Source organism: Corvus brachyrhynchos, unplaced genomic scaffold, assembly GCF_000691975.1.
Source record: "Corvus brachyrhynchos isolate BGI_N302 unplaced genomic scaffold, ASM69197v1 scaffold116, whole genome shotgun sequence".
Taxonomy (NCBI): Eukaryota; Metazoa; Chordata; class Aves; order Passeriformes; family Corvidae; genus Corvus; species Corvus brachyrhynchos.
This window is the reverse complement of record NW_008240221.1, coordinates 9,927,961-9,951,029: the sequence shown is the minus strand read 5'-3', so window position 1 is coordinate 9,951,029 and position 23,069 is coordinate 9,927,961. Positions and strand designations below refer to the sequence as shown.

Genomic DNA, 23,069 nt, shown 5'->3' with positions numbered 1-23,069 from the left:
GCAATTGCTTTTGGATATGAGTGGCTACATCTGCAGTCCTGGCTCCCACTTCTTGTCATCCACCTGTGTTTGTGGTCAAGGGGTCCCTACAAGCAACTTCATCCCTGGGAATGTGTGCAGAGGAACGGGCTTTCTGTGCTAATGGCCCAAGTCCTTTTCCACAAGGTTCTTGGAGCATCCATTTGACGGGAGAACCACCCCTTTCTTTGCTATGGTAGGTGCCTTAAGGGAAGGGAAAATTTCACATATTCGTAGTGTGTAGTTCTCATATAATTCTGTCTATTCATTGCATGTGTTTCCCACATCATTTTCCTTTCCAACAGACTCTTCTTTCCTACTGGGAACACATTTGTCTGAAGTGATTTTGCCAGGGAAAACTTTGCATTACTACATACCAATAATAGCTATTAATAATAAGATTATTAGTACTTACGGTATTGATCACAAACCAAGATTCTGCTCTCTTTTCCACCCCCTTTGCAGATATGTCTGTGTAGTGTTGGGAGCAGCCATGTCCCAAAGAAGTTCTTTTATGTTCTTCTGCCATGCATGGAGAGCCACTCAGTTTCCTATGCTAACAAACCCAATATGTATTTTTTTGGCTTTTCATTGTCACCTCAGCAGAAATTGCCATTGTGTTGTCCTTTCTCTAGCCATTAGGACTGAATGAGTAATTTTCTTTGAAGCTGGTACTTTCCTGTTTCTCTGGTGGCCTCTGCCTCTGCCTAAACCCCTTCCTTTCTCCTCTGACAAATGCAGGCTTGTCTTTTCCCATTCACCTGGTTCCCATTGGTTTAGGGAATACGTCTCCCAGAGCGAAGTCCATCATCAGGCCAGACCATGTGGCAAAGCCAGACTGGCCAGGATGTCTGCTTCCATTTATGGAACTCTGAATCAGAATTAATGAAACCCAGCAGTGCTTTATTTCCCAACACGTTTGTCTCCCCGATTGCTCGTTGACTGAGGATGGGGAAATGCGAGCTCCTGTCTGGCTGCAGCAGCAGCACTTGGGTTTGCTCACCCTGTGGCCCAGCCCCTGCTTCTGTGCACAGGAGACAAGAACCCATCTGCAGAGAGCCAAGAGTGAACTGCGAGTGGTGCTGCAAATATCTGACTCATAGCATGGAGTGTAGGGAGCAAGGACTGGGTCTTCCAGAGGATGCTGAGAGGGATGAAGACTCCCTGCTCACTTTTTAGCTTGTTGAAGATTTACTGAGAAAGCTGGAGTGCAGTGATACCTTGTTCAGTTATAACAGAGCATGTTTAAGGGAGGTTATTTATTGCCTGCTTAGAAAGTCCTTTTCTTTTTGTTCTTTTCTCTCACCCCCTCCCTTATTTTTTTAATTTAGTGCATGTTGGTGTTACTTTTGTCATACCAGTATTGCCTTTTGGCTTAAATCCACCATATTTATCTTGTGTTGTAACATAAAGGGAAAAAAACCCCATTTTTTTTCCACTGGAAATGAGCACTAAGAAACAATTTAATTGAAGTATTTCTTAAATCTGGAAATGGTTTTGGGTTCACAGACCCCCTGCCAGAATGGGGTAGTTTTGCTTCCTTTCATTTCCAGTGTCCAACCCACTTAATTTGAGTTTTCTGAAAGTGGTGGCTGAAAACAATTTTCTGAATCTTTTTTCATGTTCTTAAATGAATTCCCTTATTTCCAGTGTGTGAAGCATATAATAGCTCCCTTTGGGTTTCATGGGCTGAGTTTATTTTGTCTTAGTATCCCTCTACTGGGCAAACCTTTCCATGCCTTCCTAAGGAAGGCAACTTTAAGCACCTTCCCCAAGAGGGAAAAAGGACAGTTAGTGAACTTGAAGCTGATATATTCACATAATTTTTAATTAATCCTCTAACCGGTTGGTGGCACTGAGATGTGAAAGCAGGCTGCCTGATCTGATAGACACAAAGGTGGTGGGTTTTATAAAAATGACTAGCCTGACAAAACTATTGAAATGCATAAAGGTAAGTCTCTAGGGGTACAGCTTTATGGCTTTGAATACAAGGTTTATATACTAATAATTAAACCCAGTCTTTTTAGCCCTTGGAGATGTATCACTTTGCCTCCTTTCTTTGTGACTTTACATAGAACTATATTAACAGCATAAAATAAATTAAGCACTAGCTCAAGAGAACCAGAAATTGCTAGTTTCAGAGCAATCATCAGAAATATAACCTTAAGTTACATAAAAAAGGGGGAAAAAGGCAGGGGTTGGGGGGAAATCCTGTTCCACTGGGTCATGAACCAAATGTCCATGAACTAAAAATATCTTTCTATTGTTCCACAGAATGTGAGTAGAAATTAATATGCTAAGTCTGATTCCACTAAAAGTCCTGATTCTGTTTCTCTGCATATATTTGACGTATTTGGAATTGCACTTAAGACTTAATATAGTCACTTAATGTGGTGGGTTTAGATGTGTTTTCCCTGTACAAAACTACATTTTTTAAGAAAAAAATTTCCCTGACAGTATTAATTTCTCTTTAATGATTCCATTAGGTTAAACGAAATAAAATAATGAAAATTCCTTTTTCCTTTTCATAGTGGCCAAATGGCACGATAAAGAGGCATGACTAATCCCCTACCCTAAGGGCTTCAAAAGAGAAGAATAGGACAGGGTGGGGTTCCTCAGCCACACAGCCAGTTTACTGCCTGAAAAAGGGTTGGATAAGGGCAGGATTTAATACAAAAGGTCAGGCTAACATAATACATTTCCACTGAAAGGAAGTAGAACTCAGTAAAAATTCTTGGTGATGAAAGGAAGGGAGTTGATGGTATTACTGAAGAATGGCAAAGAAGCAAGAAATATTTCAGGTTGGAAAGAAGAGCATCACCACAGTGGTGGGCTGTTCGCTGAGCATCAGTCAGTGGTCAGGTTTGGTATTTTTTTGCACTCAGCCGATCGTAAGGAAGGATGCAACAAGGTTAAGGAGTCCCAGGTGGGCACTTAGGGCTGAATAGCCACTCAGTCATCATGAAGACCCCTGGAACATAGTAAATGACTGTCAACAGTATCTAGTCAGTGATGGAGAGAGAGGGGGATGTTTGTCTAGCAGATTAAAATCATTTAAGTAGCAAATGTTGTGCTTGTTTGGTAAAAAGCATGCAGCAGTCAGGTTGGCAAAGTGTTAAAACAAACTGCTGCAATTTCCCCAGTTCCTTGCTTGCTTGTCATTTATACGGAGAGAAGGTCCAGGAATGTGATTCTGCCCCACCTGAGACAAGTCTGTCAGAGCCAATACAGTTTGCATCTTCCCTAATCCTCTATTGCACTCAACATTTTCCCTCTGGAGCTCTCCTTGCCTGTGTGAGGGCTCTGTACAGCCTCGGGCTGTGCTTGCTTATGCCAGCCTGGGGGAGGAAGGCAGTTTCATGTCCTTAATCCTGACGTCTCTTTGTCTCTGCCTGTAGTCCCTCATGCTTGCAGAAGCATCTTGATATAAAGAGAGGCTAACAGGAGGTGGGATGTCTCTTACCCTCTTATGTGTGTGTCTGAAAGAAGGCGAAAAAGCATCCTCCTCTTTGCCTCCTAAGCTGGTGTTGCTATTTCTGTGCCCATGGTGGCAGTCTTGCTCAAAGTGCCTTCACTTGGGAGGTCCATTTGCAAAGCCTTCAGGAAACTGTGAAGATTTCATTATGAAAACTGGGAAATCACCAGGGTTTGATGACATTAGGAAGGAATATTCCACTCACATATTGTGTGGCTTCCTCCAGTCATCTCTTCTTGCATTCTTCCGATAAAATTCAGTTTTCCTGAAGTTCTCTGTCACAGAATGGAAAGTCACTCCCCCAACATTCTGCATTGCATAGGAATTGTTGTTGACTGAGACAAGATTTGTTTGTATTTTCACATATTTAAATGGAGAGAAGCATATGCTGAGAAAGAAAGAAGTATGAGCTCAAGATTTTCCATATCTATGTGGTTCAAATTTTCACCAAAATGCCCCTGGTTTTGTATTTTATATCCCACATCATATGTGAGAGGGTGCTTCCCTCTCTGCTGCAGGGGGAGTGGGATTTTTCCCTTGAGCAGAGCAGGAGATGGAAAATGGTTTGGTTTGTGGTGGGGTTTATGGAGTGCCTTTAGTAAATGAACTTGAGAGTCTTAGACGAGAGAGCCCATGGGAAGAAACAAGACAGCCTTGCTAGCTATTAACAAATGTTGCTGGGTTTTAACAGGGAAGTAATTATTTTACTAATGTTCAGAATTACATAATTGTAAACAATTATATTGTTTGCATTTGACAGCCAAGGGAGACAGAGGAGATGTGGACCAGTTTGGCTTAAGCTTCTAATGTGAAGCTGGTGGAATTACTGCTATGACAGGCAGGGGTTTTGCCTCCTGTTACTGGAAGACCCAGAATCAGTATTGTCTGTGTGCAAAGCCCACGATTTTGGGGCTTCCTCTCCTAATAATTGTGGAACATGGGATGAACACCAGCCTGCTGGGTGCACGTCCACTGTGGGCTTGTAACTGGTCTGGGATTCCAAGCAAGCACCTCCGGGGGTGAAGCATTTGCTAGCATACAGGTGCCTGTCATGCACTTCAAAACAGATCTTCCTGAGACTTGTGAAGAATAGCTCTAAAATCCCCAAAATATCAAAGAGATGAGCATTAAGAGTCTGAAGGACTGCAGCCCCACTGGGTCAGACATGGACAGTCACCCACAGGATTACATCTGCTGGTAGCTAATCACAGCCACAGTGCCTCAGGGACAGAGATGATTTGTGAGAGTGGAGAGGAGGAGGAGGCAGGAGGAAGCATCAGCAGGCTTCCCTTCCCTGAGAGGACTGTGGGCACCAGAATTCAAGAGGGATCAGATGAGTTTTGCTCTGGGCAGGGCTGCCTTCACCTGCCAGGGATCCCTTAGCCCCAGGTGGAGGAGGAGGAGGATGGATCAGGGATTTGGGTGACAGCCTGGGTCAGACTCCCTGCTGGGAGCTGTGGGATCAGCTGGCCAGCCCAACAGGTCTGATGGGCTGAAGGAAGCCTGGGCAGTGCTGAGCAGTGGCTGCACTGCACAAGGACAGCAACCTGGGTAAGGCAGAGAAGTGCCATACATCCAGCAATGAGGTCCTGTGTCTGTCAGGGGGAAACAGAGGCACCTGTGGAGAGAGCTTCTGCCTTGTCTTGGATGCTGCTGGCTCTGCACAGTGTGCAGTGGCCGTTACTGGCACAGCCCTTGCTGTCTCAGCTGCAGATTTACACCCTCCCATCTCTGTAGCTGGTGGCTGGCAATTGCTGGGGGATTCTGAGACAGCTGATACAATAATCAAACTATAATTTGAAAAGTCCTTAAACATTTAATGTTTACTTTACAGGATCTAGGTAGGATAAAATCTATTCTTTTAGTTGGTCAGATAGACTTGAGAGGGAACATAAGGTCCACCCCAACTGGTAAACAAGAATTAAAATAAGCCTTCTCCTGTCTATGCTGTTTTTTTAAGACAGGCTTACCCTATTTGAAAAACAACTTTGATCCTAGACAAATCTTATGATAAACCACAAATATGTCTGCTTTGGAATAAATCTTTGTGGAGTTTCTGGATTTACATTCATAATGGCTTAGCATACACTAATTAATTTGAAATAAATTACTCCAGTTGGAACAAGGCCACAAATTCTAGCCCAGATTCATACAGGGGGTTACTTAGCTGTATCTTTCAGACTATTAAATGTATTATAGGGAGGTATTGAAATAAATATATTTATATTTATATTTACACATACACACACATGCATGTATATGTACTATAATGCATTTTTTTATTGTCCATCTCCTAGGTTCCAGTGAATGGCCATCTTATCACATCAGTCAACATCAGAGAGAAAAAGCTCCTCAAGGTACCAGCAAGAGTTTTAGAGTTTATGTATTGTCTTTCAAGAGACAGTTGTTTTAAGAATGCTCTTTTTTTAAGGTAATTTGTTCTTCCTGGGTTTGCTGCACTTAAGAGATGACTTAGGAATATCAGACCACGTAATTTTCTGGCACAGTCACACTGTAGTGCTTGTCACTGCCACCACAAGGGAGATGGTCTCATCATCCAAGCCCAGAAGTGGGTGCTGGGATCTCCTGTATTTCTGTTCCAGCTCCAACAGGGACATTTCCTTGGGTGTCTTTAAGGGGGCATTGAGCACTTGTACAGATGTGGAGGAAGAGGTTGATGCTTTAAAGAGCTTCCAAGTCTTTGCAGCAAGTTTTACAAGTTGCCCAGAGAAGCTGTGGCTGCCCCTTGTGTTCAAGGCCAGGCTGGACGGGGCTTTGAGCAGCCTGGTCTAGTGGAAGGTGTCCCTACCCATGGTAGGGGGTTGGAACTGAATGATCTTTCAGGTGTCTGCCAAGCCATTCTGTGATTTTGTGATTCTGAGTGAGGAGCAGCCCCCGAGCCTGTGTTTCTGGCAGGGGTTTCCCACCTTGGAAAAGTCAAGAACCACTGTGTTTAAACTAGAGCATTCAAAATTGATGGTTTAAGGTTAGCGCTCCTGTTTCATCAAGCTGTATGAAAATGGCCTCAGCTACTCCTGTGCCCTTTCAGATTAGTGTAAACTACAGATGCCTTCATTAAAAACAGGCCGTTCCATGGTTTGGGGGGCAGTGTGTGTGTGTGTGTGAGGTGTTGGGGGTTTTTATAAAGCATTGACAGGATCCTAACTCTTGATTTCAGCATTCTGGATTTTAAAGTGGGTAAATACTTTAGACTTTCCTCCTTCACAGGAAGAACATTAGGACTTAAGAACGATGAATGCAAGTCTTACTATAGAGCAGGCACCTGAATTAAAATGTGAACTTTCTAATCTAGCAGATAAGATTTGTAGGTCCAAAGCAATAGCATTTATTTGTTTGGAATTTGCAATTAAATCTGCTCAGGAAGGCTTTTGCACACACTTAAAGAATCCAGCAGTCCCCTGCTCTTTCTGAGTATCATGGGTTGCCTCCATTTTGAAACTACTGCCCTGACTTTTTTTCTTCTGGATGAAATGTAACAAATACTTGTTTTATCTTTCTGCCGTGTATCTCATGAATACTGTAGCCTAAGAAGAAGAGGAAAACCCAGTGCTCGGACAAGGAAGTGCCAAAAGATCCGCTTTCTGTGGAAAAAGACAAACTGCAAGAGGAGGAAGGTAACAAAAGATCAGATTCTTCTGTTATCTAATGCATATGACCAAATAGTAACATGGGATAAAATATGTCAAAAGGGAGGTCTTCTCTACTATTCTAGAGTTCTGTGTTAGTAGGAAAAGCTGCCAGTTTGAGAGTTATTTCTATCACCTGCTCCTTCCTACGTGTAACTACATGGACAGGGGCTGTTGCAATCTGGTCTAATTACAGAGGAGTAAAGAGAGCTAACACTCTGAATAAAATGGGTTGAATTTTGAAAGATTTGAATATACCCAAAAATATGATTAAAACCAAACGAGGTTAGATGTTGATACCAAAAAAATTATATGTTTTATTTAACAGTAAAAAAGGCAAAGAGAAGAAGGAGAAAAGATAGAAAGAAAGAGGCGTGGGGGGGGACAGGGAGAGTGACAAAGATTAAGTAGAAACACATCACCCCTCTATGGGTTCCAACAATGTCTTGTGGCTTCCCTCCATATGGTCTTCTTGGTGGTGAGGGTCCCTCACCTAAAAGTATAGAATCCTGTTTGGGCCAGGTGGGAACACCCAGGTACCTCCCCTGAGAGGAGCAGGTTTGACACTCTCCCTTGCAACACTGTGGATTTGTTGCATCATGTGCAGTGCTCTGGTGCAGGGTCTGGGGACCCCTTTGGGGGGGAACCTTTGATGGGCCATGACACCCCCTCTGCTGTCCCTCACATGGATGTCCCATAGATGCGGCTTTCCTGGGGTGAAGGGCCCCACAGCTCAGCTGGTCTGCGCAGCAGAGGGTGGGTGTTCACTGCCCCTGACCAGAGCCTGTGCCACACGCCCACAATCTCTCCTCCTCCCTCTTTGGTGCAGGGTCTGTGCAAGCCTGGCAGCAGACAAACCTGGGGCTGTGGCCTCCACGGAAGGTGGTGGTCTGGGCCCTGCCATGGATGCTCTTCCAGATGCTTTGAACAATAGTGTCACTTTCCTTATCTCAAGTTGCCTTAGGCGTTTAACTCGCAGTTCAGGGTTTCAGTCAGGAGGCCCATCCAGGGTGGCCTTCGGTGGTGCAGCTTCATTATACACTTTTTCTGTAATGGGCGAAAGTCCTTCATAAAGATGTTTAAACCATAAACCGTAACATTTCAGTCTCTGACATAGGCCATACGCTTTCCTGCCACACTCCCCAGGTCCTGACTGCCTACACAGGGGGGGCAAATCTGCAGGTGAGGAAGGATCTCTGAAGTGGCCAGAGGCCCAGTGGTCAGCGGGGTCCTTCTTTGTGCTCTTACCCTAATCCTGTGGCCTCCACACAGATGGAGCAGCATGTTGTTTTGCCCATGACTGAGGCTGGTAAAGGTGCTGGGGCAATTCACAGCCAACTTCTAGCACACCTGTGAGCAGAGACAAGACTTTTGTTTGCAAACAGATCTGCAGAGAAATCTGGCAGAGGCCAGCAAGGCTCAGGCAGCTAGAATTTCACTGGAAAATACATTGCATCCTGTGAGCCCCTCTCTGCCTCTCCCCACCAAGGGTTATATTGAAAACAACAAATTCTAAGCTTTTCTGGGCTTAAAAGATTACAATGTGATTAGGGTGAGAGCAAGAGAAGCCCTCACTGCTGTTGGACCAGAGTCCTTCCCGGGGCCTGTCAGGCTGCTGGGGGAGAAGGCAACACAGCAGAGGCTTTCTTCAAATGGATCTGTAGTTTTTTGAATGGCTGAGCCAGCTGAACTCCTTCATGTGTTTCTTGGGGATGCTTCATGTGTTCTTCAGGGATGCTTCAGAGAAAGGAAGTGTCTTGGTCAGCTTCAGGGGCTGTGTTTTTTCCTTCATTAACCATTTTTGCCAGCACCTCCTCTGACTTCTTGGGTCATGGAGAGCCTGGATGGAGAAAGGATGTGGACCCATGGGTGTGAGTGAATGTGTGTGTAAACCAGCTGAGTGAGAGAGGGTGCCCACATTGCAGAACAAGTCTTAGGGTAGGTTCAGGGCTAGAGGAACCCTGTAAATTGAAGCCTTATTTAATGGTTAAGATTTTCATCAACTTCTCCCCACTGTCAGACATACAAGGTGGTTGATGCTCTGCTGTGACGTCCCTCAAGGGAACGGGTGTCACATCAGGCTGACACACAGGACAGAAGAATATGCACAGTTACATGAGTCAGGACATGACAGAGAGGTTTGTGATGGGGATTTCTTATGTAATGCTTTTCTGCAGAGGATGCAAAGGCTGCACACAGGGGAGGTGCTGCACAAGATCTAATGCCTCTTTTACAGCCAGAATCAGAAACTATCAGATGGCTACTTACCTTGGTGTTAAGCAGTAAAGACAATGAAGAAAGTTCTTTAATAGCTTAAAAATTAACTTTTCTCTGTGTTGTAGGAGTTTGGCAGACCAAGATCAGCAGCCGCGAAAAGAGACACTTAAGGAAGGAAAGGCTGAAACAAAAAGGTAAATGTACAGGCTCAGTTCACACACCTGATCTGGCTGGGTTTGTTATCCCTCCTTACACCCCAGCATCTTTCTGTTTGCTCTATCTGTCATTTGGCAGCAAAATCCGTGCACTTACTGAGGCTATTTACTTAAGAAAATACAGCTTTGGGAGCTTTTACTTGGGAGCTTGCCTTTTATTCCATGCTCTCACTAAAACACACAGCATTACCCACAGGACTTTGAAAGCAGATGTCTGTTAGAGCTGAGATCTGCTAAAGGCTTGGTGTCACGTGGGCTAGTTCCGTCTGCGTGACTTGACAGAAGAAGTTTTTTGATAATGGACGTATAAAAACACATGCAATTTGCTCAAACAGGTTCTTTAGTCCACTAGACTAAAGAACTATAGCAGGAATATACTCTTACCCTAATGAGATAAAATGAAACAACACTTTGTGCTCGCTGCACATTTTTCCTCCAGGGATTTCAAGGTGTCTGCCGTGCACTTATGCCTATATACATTTCTACTAATCATGTTATATGTAATAACCACTATCTGAAAGCAGGTCATGGAATTAAGTCACTTGGAAGCATTTTCATTATCTGTGATAAAATGATCAAAATAACCTTTATTATAGTAGAGTAATTTAGAAGCTAAGGTAGGAGTTTGGATGTTGGAGAGAGGTAGCTGGATTGGGAGATATAACCGGATACATGTGTGAGTTAGTGCACTGTCTGCAAGAAGGCTCTTAAAGTGCTCTCAGATGCTCTATTAAAATTGAAGGGTAAGGGAACAGGAAATTTTAATAGAAAAATATACAGGCACCTTGGGACCACTTTATAATTTGGATTATCTAGAGTTAAATATCAAGAGTTTAGATTTTTAACTCTTGGTTTATCAAGGGTCTTTAAAGGCTAGAGGTGCTGAGGTCTCCACTTTCTCTCCAGCAAAGTGAATAGGTCCACATTTCTTTCTTCATGTAAGTTGGCCTGTTGTCATCAGTGGTGCCAGCTGCACATGCAGAACCCCACAGGGTTTAACCCTAAGGTCATGCAGGTGTTGAGGGCTTTGCTGACCCAGGAAAGGGGGCTCAGTTCACCAAGTCTCATTTGAAGTACCAGAAGTCCTTGGTGCAATCCTGCAGCCTGGGCTGTGCAGGATGCTGAACCCAGTGATCATGTTAGCATGGGCATTCACAGAGTAGTGAGATCTGATCTTCTAGGAAGAAGCCCTAACCCTGCTGAGTGCTGGTTGATGTTCCCTGCCAGGGGAGAAACAGTAGCATCAGCATTAAGGTGTATGAAGGTGGAGTTGATGTCAGCAGTGGTCTCCTCTTCACCAGAGCTCCCAAAAATGCTTTGCTATTCTGAAGGCTGGAGTCATAAAACACTTTAGAAGTCCTTTGGAACAAAAATGTTGGACATAACTGTCACTTTTAAAAATATTCATTTGCCTGGCACTGATTTCTCTAGCAGCCTTGAACTACCAACATCCAAGAGGTTTGCTTTCTTTTTCCTTGGAGGTCCAGCTGTTCTCTTTCTCTCCCTTCAATGCCCTGGGCCCCCAGCAGGACTCTGGAGGCCTTGAGCCTCCCCTCCAGGGATGGATGCCCAAGGCTGCTGTGGCGCCTTCCTTCTCACATTGGCCTTCCTTCCTGTTTTCCACTTCAGTGTCCCATCCCAGGAACTCTGCTTCACTGTCATTGCATCGTAAATAATTTCAGTTGGAAATAGTCATAACATCTGATGGGTTTAGATCAGGCATTGTTCTGTTGTCTCTCCTGTACAAACTCTTACTTGTAATTAAAAATAATGATGATCCTGTGGTAATGTTTATTCCTGAGAAGACCCCAGCAGAGCATGCCAGGGTAGCTCGGCGGTTGAGCCAGCCTTCAACTGGGATGAGAAGGGAGCGGTGTGGCCACTCACAGAGGACACCAGTGGTGGTGGAAAAGGTGCTTTCTTTGCCAAGGTGGAGTGTGGAACCATGCTGAAAGGCTCAGGAGCCCTACGGGAAGAATCAGCACCCTCCAGGTCAGAAGACGATGTTTTCTCCAACGTAGGTGAGTGTTGACATTCCAATATTGCCGAGGGGAAACTTCACAAATTGCTGTGTCCTCGTCAGAGTGTAGCCCCATTGACATCCATCCTGCACATAGTGTTGTTCACCCCCCTTGGACCCTGGTAGCTGTCATTTATTTCCCAGCAATGTGAAAAGAGGGGTACTTACGGCAGGAATTCCTTGTGTTGTAGACTACCTGCTGGGTGCAAGTTGTTTTCTTCCCACAGGTATTTAGTGTTTGTGTCCTTTACAGCCAAGGCCTTGCCCTCTGAGGATGCTCACAGAGTATGGTCAGAGTTAGGCTGCAGGGTATATCCGTGTGTTTCAAAGCAGGATAAAGCAGGGTATTCCTAAATCAAAAGCATTTGATTTTGTCTACGTTCTCAGTGATTAATTGAGCGTGGTGGCTGAATTGAATGGTATATAAGGCCACATGATGACTCACCTTCAGTAGCAGTAATCCAGTACTCTGATGATTCAGAAAATGCTCTTAAGGTTGCCCTCACATGAGTCAACTTCTCTGCTAGAGTCCTTTTCTTGAAAAGTATAGGGTTGATGAGGGAGGACATTAGTACCATTTTTACTCTAATGCTTTCAAAAGGCCAAATTCCAATACTGATCACAACTTCTGCCAGCAGTGCATAAAGGGGACATCAGTTCAGATGAGTGAGGAATTTAGGTCCAGAGTAGTGCTCTGCTGGTGTGACATGCATGCTGAAAGGCTGAGAAGGTGTACGTGATGATGGGGCTGGGCTCTCTCTGTCCATAAAGGTGATTTCTCCTTGCTTGATTCTTACCTAGCAACAGCAGTGGATGCAGGCTTGGAGTGGAGAGAACATGGAAGGGCTGTAATGAGCTTGGGAGCATGAGGTAGAAACTGTGAACGTGATATCAGATTTTGGGTTACTGTTTGTTTGCATTTTAAATGCAGGAACATGGGATATTGCAGATGTAAAATCCTGTCCTGTGACCTTTGGGACATTGTCAGATCTCTCCAGGGATTTAGGTGAGTGGCCTCTCATTGTACTTCCATCTGAATTCTTCTACCACTTTCTTAGCTGCTTGGCTGAAAGGGGCTCACACTGATCACACAGGAGTCTTCTCCCCTGAGCCACATCTCATTAGTCACTCTCCCTTGCAGAGCTTGCTTGCATCTGCAATCCAGCACACCAGTGTTTTAGGGAGTGACATCAGAACCTTTTATTGAGTGCTTTCCAAACTTGTGTTCTCATCCGGGAATAAATAAAAAAAAATATTGCCTCCCCTGCAGATTCTTTGTTAGGTTGACTCACACAGAAGGTTTCTGTTGTGTTCTGACAACCAACAAATTCAGAGAATTTCAGACTGAGGGAGGGAGTGAATGTGCAGCTTGGAAAGGCTGCCTAGCCAGCAGCTTCCCATCCAGCACAGCGAGGGATTTTCAGCTTGAGCCTCTCCATGCGTGGCCTTGAGGATGGAGCATCTCTGTGCTTTGCATTGAGTTAAGCCTCAATTCTGGCTTTCACTTTGCATCTTTGCAACTGTCAGTCCTCACTGATTGACTCCAAGCGCCCCTGGTTCATACATTCCCTGCCTACCAGCAACTCACATTTGACTGAAAGGTTAGCTGGATGATGAGTGCAAAATCTGATCCTGAATCTCTTAGAGATGCTAAAGACAAGCATAGATACATATAGATAGACATCTGTGCACAAAACAGCGTGTGTGGTGTTAGCCAGAATGCTGAAACTAGCTTCCAAGGCCAGATAAGGCAATTAATATAATATATGCCATATTTAACCATCTATTTTCTGACACGTTGTCAGCGGATTCAAGCAGTTCCTAATCTACAAGTACTCAACAGGGAGAGATACATGTTAACATCTGCATTTATGCAGCAAAAAATCGAACTGATACACAACTGCATAAACCATAGAGTTCACTAGGTAAAAGGAAGAAAAGAAAAATCAGAGATGTGAAAAAAACCTCCTGATTTATGAAAGATGTGAAGAAAACCCTGGTCTGTTACATACAGGCCTTAGAAAGTGGCTAAGGGGAGTCATTGTGGGAGGTATGTGAATCCTACTGGTTGCTTTAGTTACTGAAAGTAATCATCAAAACAACTTTTTCTTTTTCCTCCAGCAGCACACTTACCTGTTTTCTTTCATGGAGCTATTAATTTGGTAATAATGGATTTCTGTTAGCTTGAGCCGAAGCCTTCTCACTTAAGGTAGTGGAAGTTGGAGCTGGATATTCTGGATGCAGCTTTTGTTCTGCAGGAACTACAGCTCCTTCCTTAGGTCCCCAACAGGGACATGCCAGAAGTTTACATTTCTGAATATTGTTAGTGTAGCCACTCCTGAGTGAGTTGTTTCTAATAAGTTACACATGTAGTGTCCTCATCCAGCCTTTGTGAATAAATACACTGTGATGAGAAGCATAGATTAATGTGTGGCTTAAATTACACAACATCCTGGCATTGTGACATAGCAAGCAGACAGGGGCATGATTAATTGGTTTTAATAATGTGAATATACCTATGTGATTATATTTTAGGTTTGGGATTTGGGCTTTTTTTGATTTAATTTTTTAATGAAGATGCTCTCCTATGTGTAGATAACGTGAAGAGTAAATCATCTGAGGACAGTCCTTCCAGATGCTGTTGCCATGGCAGCTCAACTTTCCTCCCAGCAGATGATGCGTGGCAGGGACAGGGTACGTCTCTTTGCCCTTTTTCTGTAGACAGACAAGTGCACTAATGCAGGAACTCTCTTCAGTCCATTCCCTAAGCCTCAGACATCAGGGTCCACTTCCCATGTGGCTCACTTGCTGGTCAGGGAGAAATTCAGTATGGTTCTGGTTTTGGGCAGGTGCCCAGAACTGCTGTGAGCTTGGTCAGGGCAGCCATTGTCCAAATGGGACCCTTGAGAAAGGCAAGAAAGTGCATTTTATTTATGTTTTTCCTTGGAAGGCAAACAAATAATGCAGTAGGTACAGTCTGTTTTGGTGCATACATGCCGGTGCAAAGTGTAATTAGATTTCCTGAGCAGCAGCAGGGAGGCTGTCTGCAGGCTCCCGTGTCCTCTCTCCAGCAGTTGCACGGCTATCAGCTGCGAGCAGATAAGCACAGGAACAGGGCAAGCACAGGGCAATCCCTCCCCACACCCTGCAGAGAGTGGGTCAGGGACTTCCTGAGCCAGAAGCAGCAGGATGGGCTCTGTGTTTCAAAAAGCCCCACATGTTAGCAGTCAGCTCAGATTACTGAATTTGTGAAACGAGTTCAAAGTTGTGTTTGGTTTTCATAACCGAAGCACTGTGTTTCCCTCCCTCCCGCTGTTGTGTGGAAAGGTGGAGCTGAGTGGGACTTTTCCAGGCAGCCACAGCCTGGGCTCGGTGAAGTGTCTGGGGGAGAGCCATGGGAGGACAGGGTGCTTCTCGAGCTCTGTGTACCTTTGCCAAAACTTTAAATTTCCTTGGAAATGCCCTGAACCCAGATGCAGAATTCAACTCCAGTGACCTGTGGCAATCAGGATTTCAGTCTTTCTATAACTGGTAATGGTTTTTTTTTTTTAGTTTTAAAAGAAAGACAAGCATGGGTCCTGAGTGGCTCGAATAATTTGACATGAACAGTGTGGGTATTAGATGACCTTTTCTCTCAACCTTTTGGTCAGGATTGAGTGAAGTATCTGTATATACACCCCTGTTGTTGGGAGGCCTTTCCCTGCTCTTGCAGGAATGATGGCTGATGAGCTGAGCAAACCTCTTCGTGCTCTAGCTGCTCTGATTGCCTAACTGCAGGAGAACCCAGAGGGGTGGAATGCATTAAGGAGAAAAGATTGTGGTTGTCTTGTTTCTCTGCCCAGCGGTAACTGAAGCTCTGCAGCAAATGCATCATTTTGGCCGTGATTTTATAAATAGCACAGTTTGCTTTAAAAAGAATAAAAACTAAACCCCCAACCCTCAGCATTCCCTTCCCTTGGTGCTGTGTTTCTTTACCCCTGCGTTGCTGCAAAGGGTTCCTGGCCCCTTCCAACTTTGGAGCCCGTCGTGCCCACGTGGGATGGAGGGAGGCAGTGTGGGCAGCTCTTCAGCAGCGTTCCCTTGCACTGCACTTAGCACATGTCAGACTTGGCACACTCTGGGCTTGATCTGCAGTTGCAGACAGGGCTCTGCTTTTGGAGTTCCATATCTGCCTGAGAGTAGAACTATGGGAGCAAGCTCAGCAGCTTCCTTCTGCAAATATCAGAGCAGAAGTTTTTGGAGGATTCTGTCTGTCTTACAGCTTGCTTTTTTGTCCTGTTTTTTTTTTTTTGCCTTTGAATCATCAGCCTTGATATTGATGCAGGGGAGAGCCATGTCATGAACATGTATTCCCTGAATTTAGATGAGGTAATGGCTGGCATTAAGGTCAGCGCTGCAGGCAAAATGAGCTCTTAGACTGTTAAACATGGCCTATTAGCTCTTGCAGGCTTGGGAACTAAAAAAAAAAAATACCATTCATAGCCTAAATATGAGCTGGGGTCATTTTATCAAATCCAGAGCAGTACATCTAATGAGTCTCTTTGTTCTGTGCCAGGCTGGTACAACCGAAGGAGCTGCATGCTGGCCTCCTGCCTCTGCCCCTGCTGCTGGAGCTGCCTTGGCTGGCTCCCTGCCTCACATGGGGTTATCTTTTGTGAAGTACCAACAATAATAACACCCGCACTTACAAAAGCCTTGAGGCGTGAGTGTTGGCACAACTGAAAGCATATATACATAGAGGGAGAGAGGGAGTTAGTGGTAAAGGGAACTGGGCAGTCACTTTTGGAATATTTAAAAGTCTATCAGTCTGGCTGGTTTCCAAATAACGCACTGCTGCGTTGACATTCACTAATGATACATGCTGCTCATGGTTAATTCTTAATTATTGTCATATCTGGAGTTCTGTGTCCATTTCTGGGCTCCCCAGTACAAGCCAGTCAGCGATATACTGGAGCAGGTCCAGCCATGCCTGTGTATGAGCATAGGGTTGTTGCATATGGTCAGCCCAGACAGTGGGGAAGAGGCAATGGATAAGAAGTGAATTTCCACTTATCCATAAGTGAAAGCTTTTTTTTTATGGTGAGAGTGGTCAGGCAACAGAACTGTTTGCCCACAAAGTCTGCAGACTTTCCACCCTTCAAAATATTCAAAACCCTGATTGCTACATTCCTGAGAAACCTGCTGTAGCTGAGCCGTCTGTAAGGTGTGGGGTGGGACTAGACAATCTCCAGAGGCCTCTTCCAACCTCATTGATTCTGAAATTCTCATTCTGTCATCAGTTATTGTCTCTGCATATTCAAACAATTAGTCCGTAGCAATCTAAGCCTTTGTCAGCTGGGGGCATTCAGTGTCCTGGAGTTGAAGCCACATGGTCAGCACTGATGGCTGCTGTCCCATTAGTCCCTGTCCTCACCAGCAGGCTGAGGTGGCCAGGACTCTTCCACGAGGGAAGGGGGCCCCAAAGTTTTCCATCATCATTTTTCCCTGCTCATCATTAGTGTTTACCCACCTTTCATTCCTGTCACAAAGAGAAAGAAAGGGGGGCGAACCTCTTCTGGTCCTGGCATAATTCACTTTATGTTTGAGCCCGGAAAATGCTCTGCTTTTGCCAGGCACCTTTCCTGCTTCTTCTGCAGGGTTGTTCTTGATCCTCCTGCCTCTGCCTTGGAAGCTTTACTTGCATGTGTTTCCCAGTACTCCCTTTATATACCTATGCCACATATCCGCCACTGCCCGTTTGGTGACATTTATATACTTCAGCTTTGCTGTCCCACAGAATGCATCTCAAGCTGTGGCTGGTTTTGCTGTTATAAAACATGTAACCCACACAGTGAGGCCGGCTGGGCTGTTTTAGAGCACTTGTACCTGGTTCTAAGGCAAGGGAATACTAATTTTATCCCATGCATCTGCTTCCAAGTGAAGTGGACCTGCGCTTTGGCAATAGCACAGTGCAATCTCAGAAATCCCACATGCTGCTTTGCAAATGCAACGTCTCATGACCATGAGAGTCACTTTTTACCTGTGTTTTGGCGTCTTCCCAATGAGTCCTTCTTGACTGCCAATGCAAATTTTCTCCAGAACCTTAAAAAAACTCCCATGTCTCCTGATCCTATGTCTCCTGACTCCCAACCTTCCTTCTGTTCCAGGGTTAAAATCAATTTTAATTCCTTTGTTTTATGGGAATCAGTAGCTTTTATCCATTAAAAGAAGTCTTCAGTCTGGGGTTTATTTGCTATTTTGCCTCTACTGAGTTATGCTGAAGGAAGGTGCAAAATAAGGGATTCCTTCACCCAGCTATTGGTGGCAATAATTTTGACCTGTAACACAGAAATGCAAGCTTTAGACTGGAAATTTTCGACCCATTTCAACTGGATGTATTACACTTGGTCTACAAGTGATGACTTGGCAAGGATTTGGGTGTATGTTCATTACTCAGTCAACTGCCCTTTGCAAAGGGATGGGTTTTCTACAGCAGCCACAGAAAAGCTCAATGCCATGGACAATATGCAACCTCCTGAGAGGTTTGCCCTGCCAGATGAACCTCCCTTAGGTTTCTGCTGCCCATATTGAGGGACAGCATGCCAAGAGAGATACTGGTAGATAGAAACCAAATGTACAACTCTGGATTAGAAAATTTTTAATCCCCTTCTCGGTGACACAGACTGAGTTTTTCTGCAGTACGTTCCAGTTTCGTTTTCCAGGCCAGATAATTAGGTTCAGCCTGTACTCCACCCTATCTATCAGCAGGCACAGGGAACTTGCTGACTGTCCCCTTTGACCAGATCCTGCTGCTGTGGGGCCCTGTTTGCCTGCTCCCCAACAGCCCCCAGGGTGCAGCCATCTGCTCCTCCTCATTACACAGGAGAGAGATTGGAGACCAGGGGCATTTAGGTAGTTGGTGCTGGGATGGACTTTCTGCCTGCAGAGCTGCTGGCAGCCTCCCCAGTTTCTGAAGACACCTTCAATGTTGGGCCTTTCAGGATCTAAAAGTGTTTTCATTTCATGGGGTACATGGAAACTACCTTGGCCTTGAAATGCACACTGCAAATGTTTGCTGCCAACAGAAAAGTACAGATGTGTCTGGGTGGAGTTTGCTGGAGGACTGAGGTGGCTTGCAAGCAAGAACTTAGTTGGAAAATGACATTTAACAGCATTGCTTTTGTCAAAATGAACAGAAGGAATTGCCAAGATGTTGGTCTGTACTGGTGCTGAGAGAGATATCACCTCTGTCAGGGATATCACCTCTGTCAGGGCTAAACACACATGGGGAATAGGGGGATGTGCTGCTGCATGGTACATTCCTTTTAGTGTTTATGTTCACAGAAACTTCTGATCAGTTTTAGCCTGTGAGAGGCTTGATGACCCAAGGAGAATCAGTTGCTGATTTAAAAATACTAGAGAGCATTCAAAGTTTAACGACACTGTGGGAGATGTCACTGTAGAAGAGAAATATGCTACACAAGAGAAGAGATTTTAAGACAGAGCTTTGGGAAAAGTACATTTAATCTGATTTCCCCATCAAATCCAGCAAATTATAAAGAATCTTATACCTCCCTTAACTTTAGTCTGAGTTGATTTTTAACACCCCTGGGACACAATGCTTTGCAAAGAGTAATTCTGAGATGAGGCAGAGTCACCTCTGTTTAGCTGTTTCATGCCCACATGTGATAAGGATGAAGCATTAATGTAAGCCCATTGCAAGCAGTTTGCCATCAAAACTATTTTCATGTTTAGAAGTATACAGACAAATGCACTTTTTGAGATATCAGAAGTTAAAAAGGTGAAAACAACAGTTGTGGCTTTCCATTTGTTAAGCTATGGTCTGTTTTGCTTGCACACCCACAAGAGCATCCATCAGCAGAGCTGCTGCCTTGCATCTCAGGAGATTGAATTCTGTTTTGGACTGGAATTTTATCGGGGAATGCATTCAAAATTAGCTGTTCCTTTCCCTTTTGAAGAAGGAAAGACATTGTCTATATAGAGGGCATGGATTTTAAACTGAGAAACTTAAACAATGTTTATAATCATGTTTATTACGTTTGGCAGTAAACTGGTCAGAGCAACATTCTGGAAAGAGTTTTCTTTTATCATTCCCAGCATGCTTTTGGTTTTGGCCCTGCTTCAAGTAGAAGTTTTTCCATCCAGCTTGGAATTTTTTTTTTTTTAAGAGAAGTAATCAGCCAAGAGTTATTATTATATGTTATGTTTTTAAAGTCTTTCTTCCTGCTAGGATAAGACTTAAGATTGTTACATTCAAATTGTTAAAAAGTAATCAAGTAGTCCTTTCAACATCTTATGCCGATTTTCTGCTTTTTTGCGCCTCATTCAGTTTGGGTGAAGGAATTAAACTGGTCTGTTTTGCCTTCTTGCCTGAGCACAGTTTGCCAGTGCTGTGAGGAGAGGCAGCTGAGGGCTTGCAGCCAGATTTTCAAAGGTACCAGATGCTGAAAGATAGAGAAAACTAAAAGATTTTGAAAAGCTTTTTGCCCAGCTCCCATGAAATGATCAGAATTGATGCTGGGTAGGTGATACCTATTTCGTGCCTATTTAGAGTTGCATCTTAGGGAGGTTTGGAAAACAGTGCTGGGATGGTGCTATTCTGGCTTACATTCAAGAAAAGAAAATAGAAAAGCATGGTGAAAGTTGAGAATGTACTTGGTTCTATTTTTTGTAAGAAAGAAAACACCAATGAGAGCAATAACAAATGCACAAATCCTTTGCTAATATTACTCTTCCTTACAAATAATCGCCCAGAGGATGGTGTGTTGCAGTGAATGGAAGAGCCTGCTGTGTCTGCCAGTGTGTGGGAACCCAGAATGCAGAGAATATTTCTCTGCCTGTTTTGAAGACTTTTACCCCCCTGAACAACACTGGTTTTGGCCTGTTGCAAGGGGAAATTTTGCTTAGCCTCTGGGAAGAATTTGAATCTACAATGGTGTGAATTAGGTGATAGAATAGTATGTGAGATTATCACAGGGTGAAAAATTTAGAGTTTTTAGGTCTATTTGCATAGTAAATAGGTAAAAGTAGAAAACCTCAAAATGGAGGATAAGTTGTAGTTAAAACCTTCTTTCTCCTTCTTCACTAACTCCATATTTTGCAGCAATAGTGGTCTGGGATGATTGGATACAAAATTCCACAGTTTCTGTCTACGTGATTTAGGAACTTGTTGGACATTGGTAAAAAAGTGAAAATATCTTGCGTTTTAAGTCTTCATTGGGTAATTTACCTTAAAAAGGCTGTGAAATCTTGGTAAGTTGTCTTCTTGCTGCATTCTCTGCTCTGTGCTATGTCTGGCCATGGCAGTGGCTTGTACGCCTTAGATAAGAATTAATAAACACCTATCTGGAGACTGAGAAGCATGAAGTCCCATTCGACTCCTTTTTTCTCCTGGCGTCTCCCCCATCAGGGAAGACAACAATTAATAACGTGGACATTGTTACCAGTGTTTTCTGGATATGCCTCAATCCTTCTCCATAAAATTAAAAGGAGATGTTTGACAAGATACACTATTAGTTCTGTAAAGCTTGCTTTCTTGAAGTGCAGGCTGGAAGGGCTTTTGTTTCTGTATGTGCTTTTCTGCCCTTCTTCAATTTTTCTCCTGTCCTGAAGAGTGCAGTCACTAATTGTGAATTGGCAGTCAATGTATACGTCTTAATACATTTTTAAAATAAATTTGTAAATGTTTTAATGCATTTAAGATGTGCACACATGCACATCCAGACATCACACGGTCAAGCAGGAAGACGACGAGCAGGAAGGTATTTTTGCAGCATTTGTGCTACTCATGTGAGGCTGGAAAGTAGTATGGATTTTAACATAACTCATTTGTCTGCTTGCCCTAATAGGTGACCCTTCAGTGATTGATCTGGACTCTGACTGGAAGGCTCCCACGGAAGAGTGGGGAAACTGGACTGGAGATGAGGAGCATCAGAAGAGGGATGAGAAGAAGGTGAGGAGAGTGGCGTTGATGGCCAAGGGAGACCTGCTCCACTGGGGTCAGACTCATCCAGGCTGGGGTCTCCAGCCCTGGAGCCAGGCTCCTTTGGTTGTGGGGGCCTTCTCATGACAGGAGGAAGTGCCTGACATGGTCACTGCCTGATCTGTGTGAGATAGCGGGAGCTGGGGGACACACTTGCAGGATGCATGAGATGGCTTGGGGAGAGTTGGCTGGTTCTGAGAGTTCATCATCCAGGTGGTATTGCTGTCCTAAGCAGCAAATCCTGGCTGTTTGCACCCTACTGCTGCTGACCTTCTCAAATAACCAGGCCTTAAAAGAGGTGTGGAGTCAAGAGCTGACAGAGCCTTCACAGCATCTTGGGCAGGCAGGACATATTTAAGTTTGCTGATAAGACGGTTTGGTGACAGTGATACAGTGGTATCTTGGGTGGAGATGTAGAAGCAGAAGTCTTGCTGTTTAAATGCTTTCTGGAAGCCCAGGGAAATATTCCCCTCAGGCAGGAGTGGGAAGAGCATGCTGAGCTTTTTGCAAAGAGCTGAGGTGTGCACCTTATCCAGAGAGACAGCCCTGCTTGTACACTGTTAGCACACACTCCTGGAGGTAATCAGTCTTCCTGAAAAAAACAAAATTAGCTGTCCCAGGACTCGTCTTACAAAATCTCTGATGCTTTCAGGATTTGCCAAAAGGCAAAGCAGGCATCCGTTTCTGCCTTTCTGGGCTCGAAAGCAAAACACAGCGGAAGAAGAAGAAAATGGAAGTGAAGGAAGCAAGGGGCGGAGCTGGACTGAGGCATGTGAGTATTTTGTATTTCAAGAGTAATGTTTGGTTTTCCACAAGCAGAGGGGTATTCTTCTCTGTTAGGATGACCTAAAGGAGATTTTCTTCCTCTGTCTTCTGGCTTTCTCTTCTCTTTTCTCCCCATGAAAAGAAGTTATGAGTACAGTGAACAGTGGAGTTTTGCAACATGGTATTCTCTAACATATTTTCACAACACTTTGATGTTGCAGTACAGAATGTTGTGCACTAAACTTGGAATGCATCTGCCTAAACAATTTTTCATCCATGATTAAAGCCAGATGCACTCTAAATTTAATGTACAATTGGCCTGTGTTTCATCTATAGCTGAAGGTCACCCAGAGATATTAACAGTAATGAAAAGGTGGTTCCCAAAAGTCAGTGAAGATAAAACGAGGCCACTGTTATACCAGTAAAAAGCCTATTGAGAGAAAAATGTCTCAGAGTGCAACAGAGGAAGGCTGTAGACAATGTCAGTTCAGTTGGGATGGGAAGTGCAAAGGAACAGAGTGTTTACTGGGTTTTGGACTAGTCCTCGCCTGTGATGTCCTTGGCGCTCAGTTAAATGAGAAATGGGGAGGGACCTCCCAAAATATCCAAATTGTATTTCATTCACTTGTCACAGAATATGTTTTTCTGGACATGTATAGCTACTTTTTTCTTTCCCCTTTTCCCTTCCCTCCCCTCCCCTTCCCCCCTCCCCTCCGCTTTCCTTTCTCTC

The 23,069-nt window shown here is 44.2% G+C and overlaps 1 protein-coding gene across 1 annotated transcript in view; it reads left to right on the top strand.

Annotated features, from left to right (window-relative positions):
• LOC103622797 (protein LYRIC-like) overlaps nucleotides 1–23,069 on the top strand; it is a 32,878-nt gene that overhangs the window by 6,199 nt on the left and 3,610 nt on the right. The window contains exons 4-11 of the mRNA XM_017744919.1: nucleotides 5,791–5,850; nucleotides 7,038–7,128; nucleotides 9,483–9,551; nucleotides 11,378–11,593; nucleotides 12,524–12,598; nucleotides 14,188–14,286; nucleotides 21,441–21,544; nucleotides 22,227–22,346. Of these exons, the coding sequence (XP_017600408.1) occupies nucleotides 5,791–5,850; nucleotides 7,038–7,128; nucleotides 9,483–9,551; nucleotides 11,378–11,593; nucleotides 12,524–12,598; nucleotides 14,188–14,286; nucleotides 21,441–21,544; nucleotides 22,227–22,346 (834 nt within the window). The remainder of the gene's footprint in view (nucleotides 1–5,790; nucleotides 5,851–7,037; nucleotides 7,129–9,482; nucleotides 9,552–11,377; nucleotides 11,594–12,523; nucleotides 12,599–14,187; nucleotides 14,287–21,440; nucleotides 21,545–22,226; nucleotides 22,347–23,069) is intronic.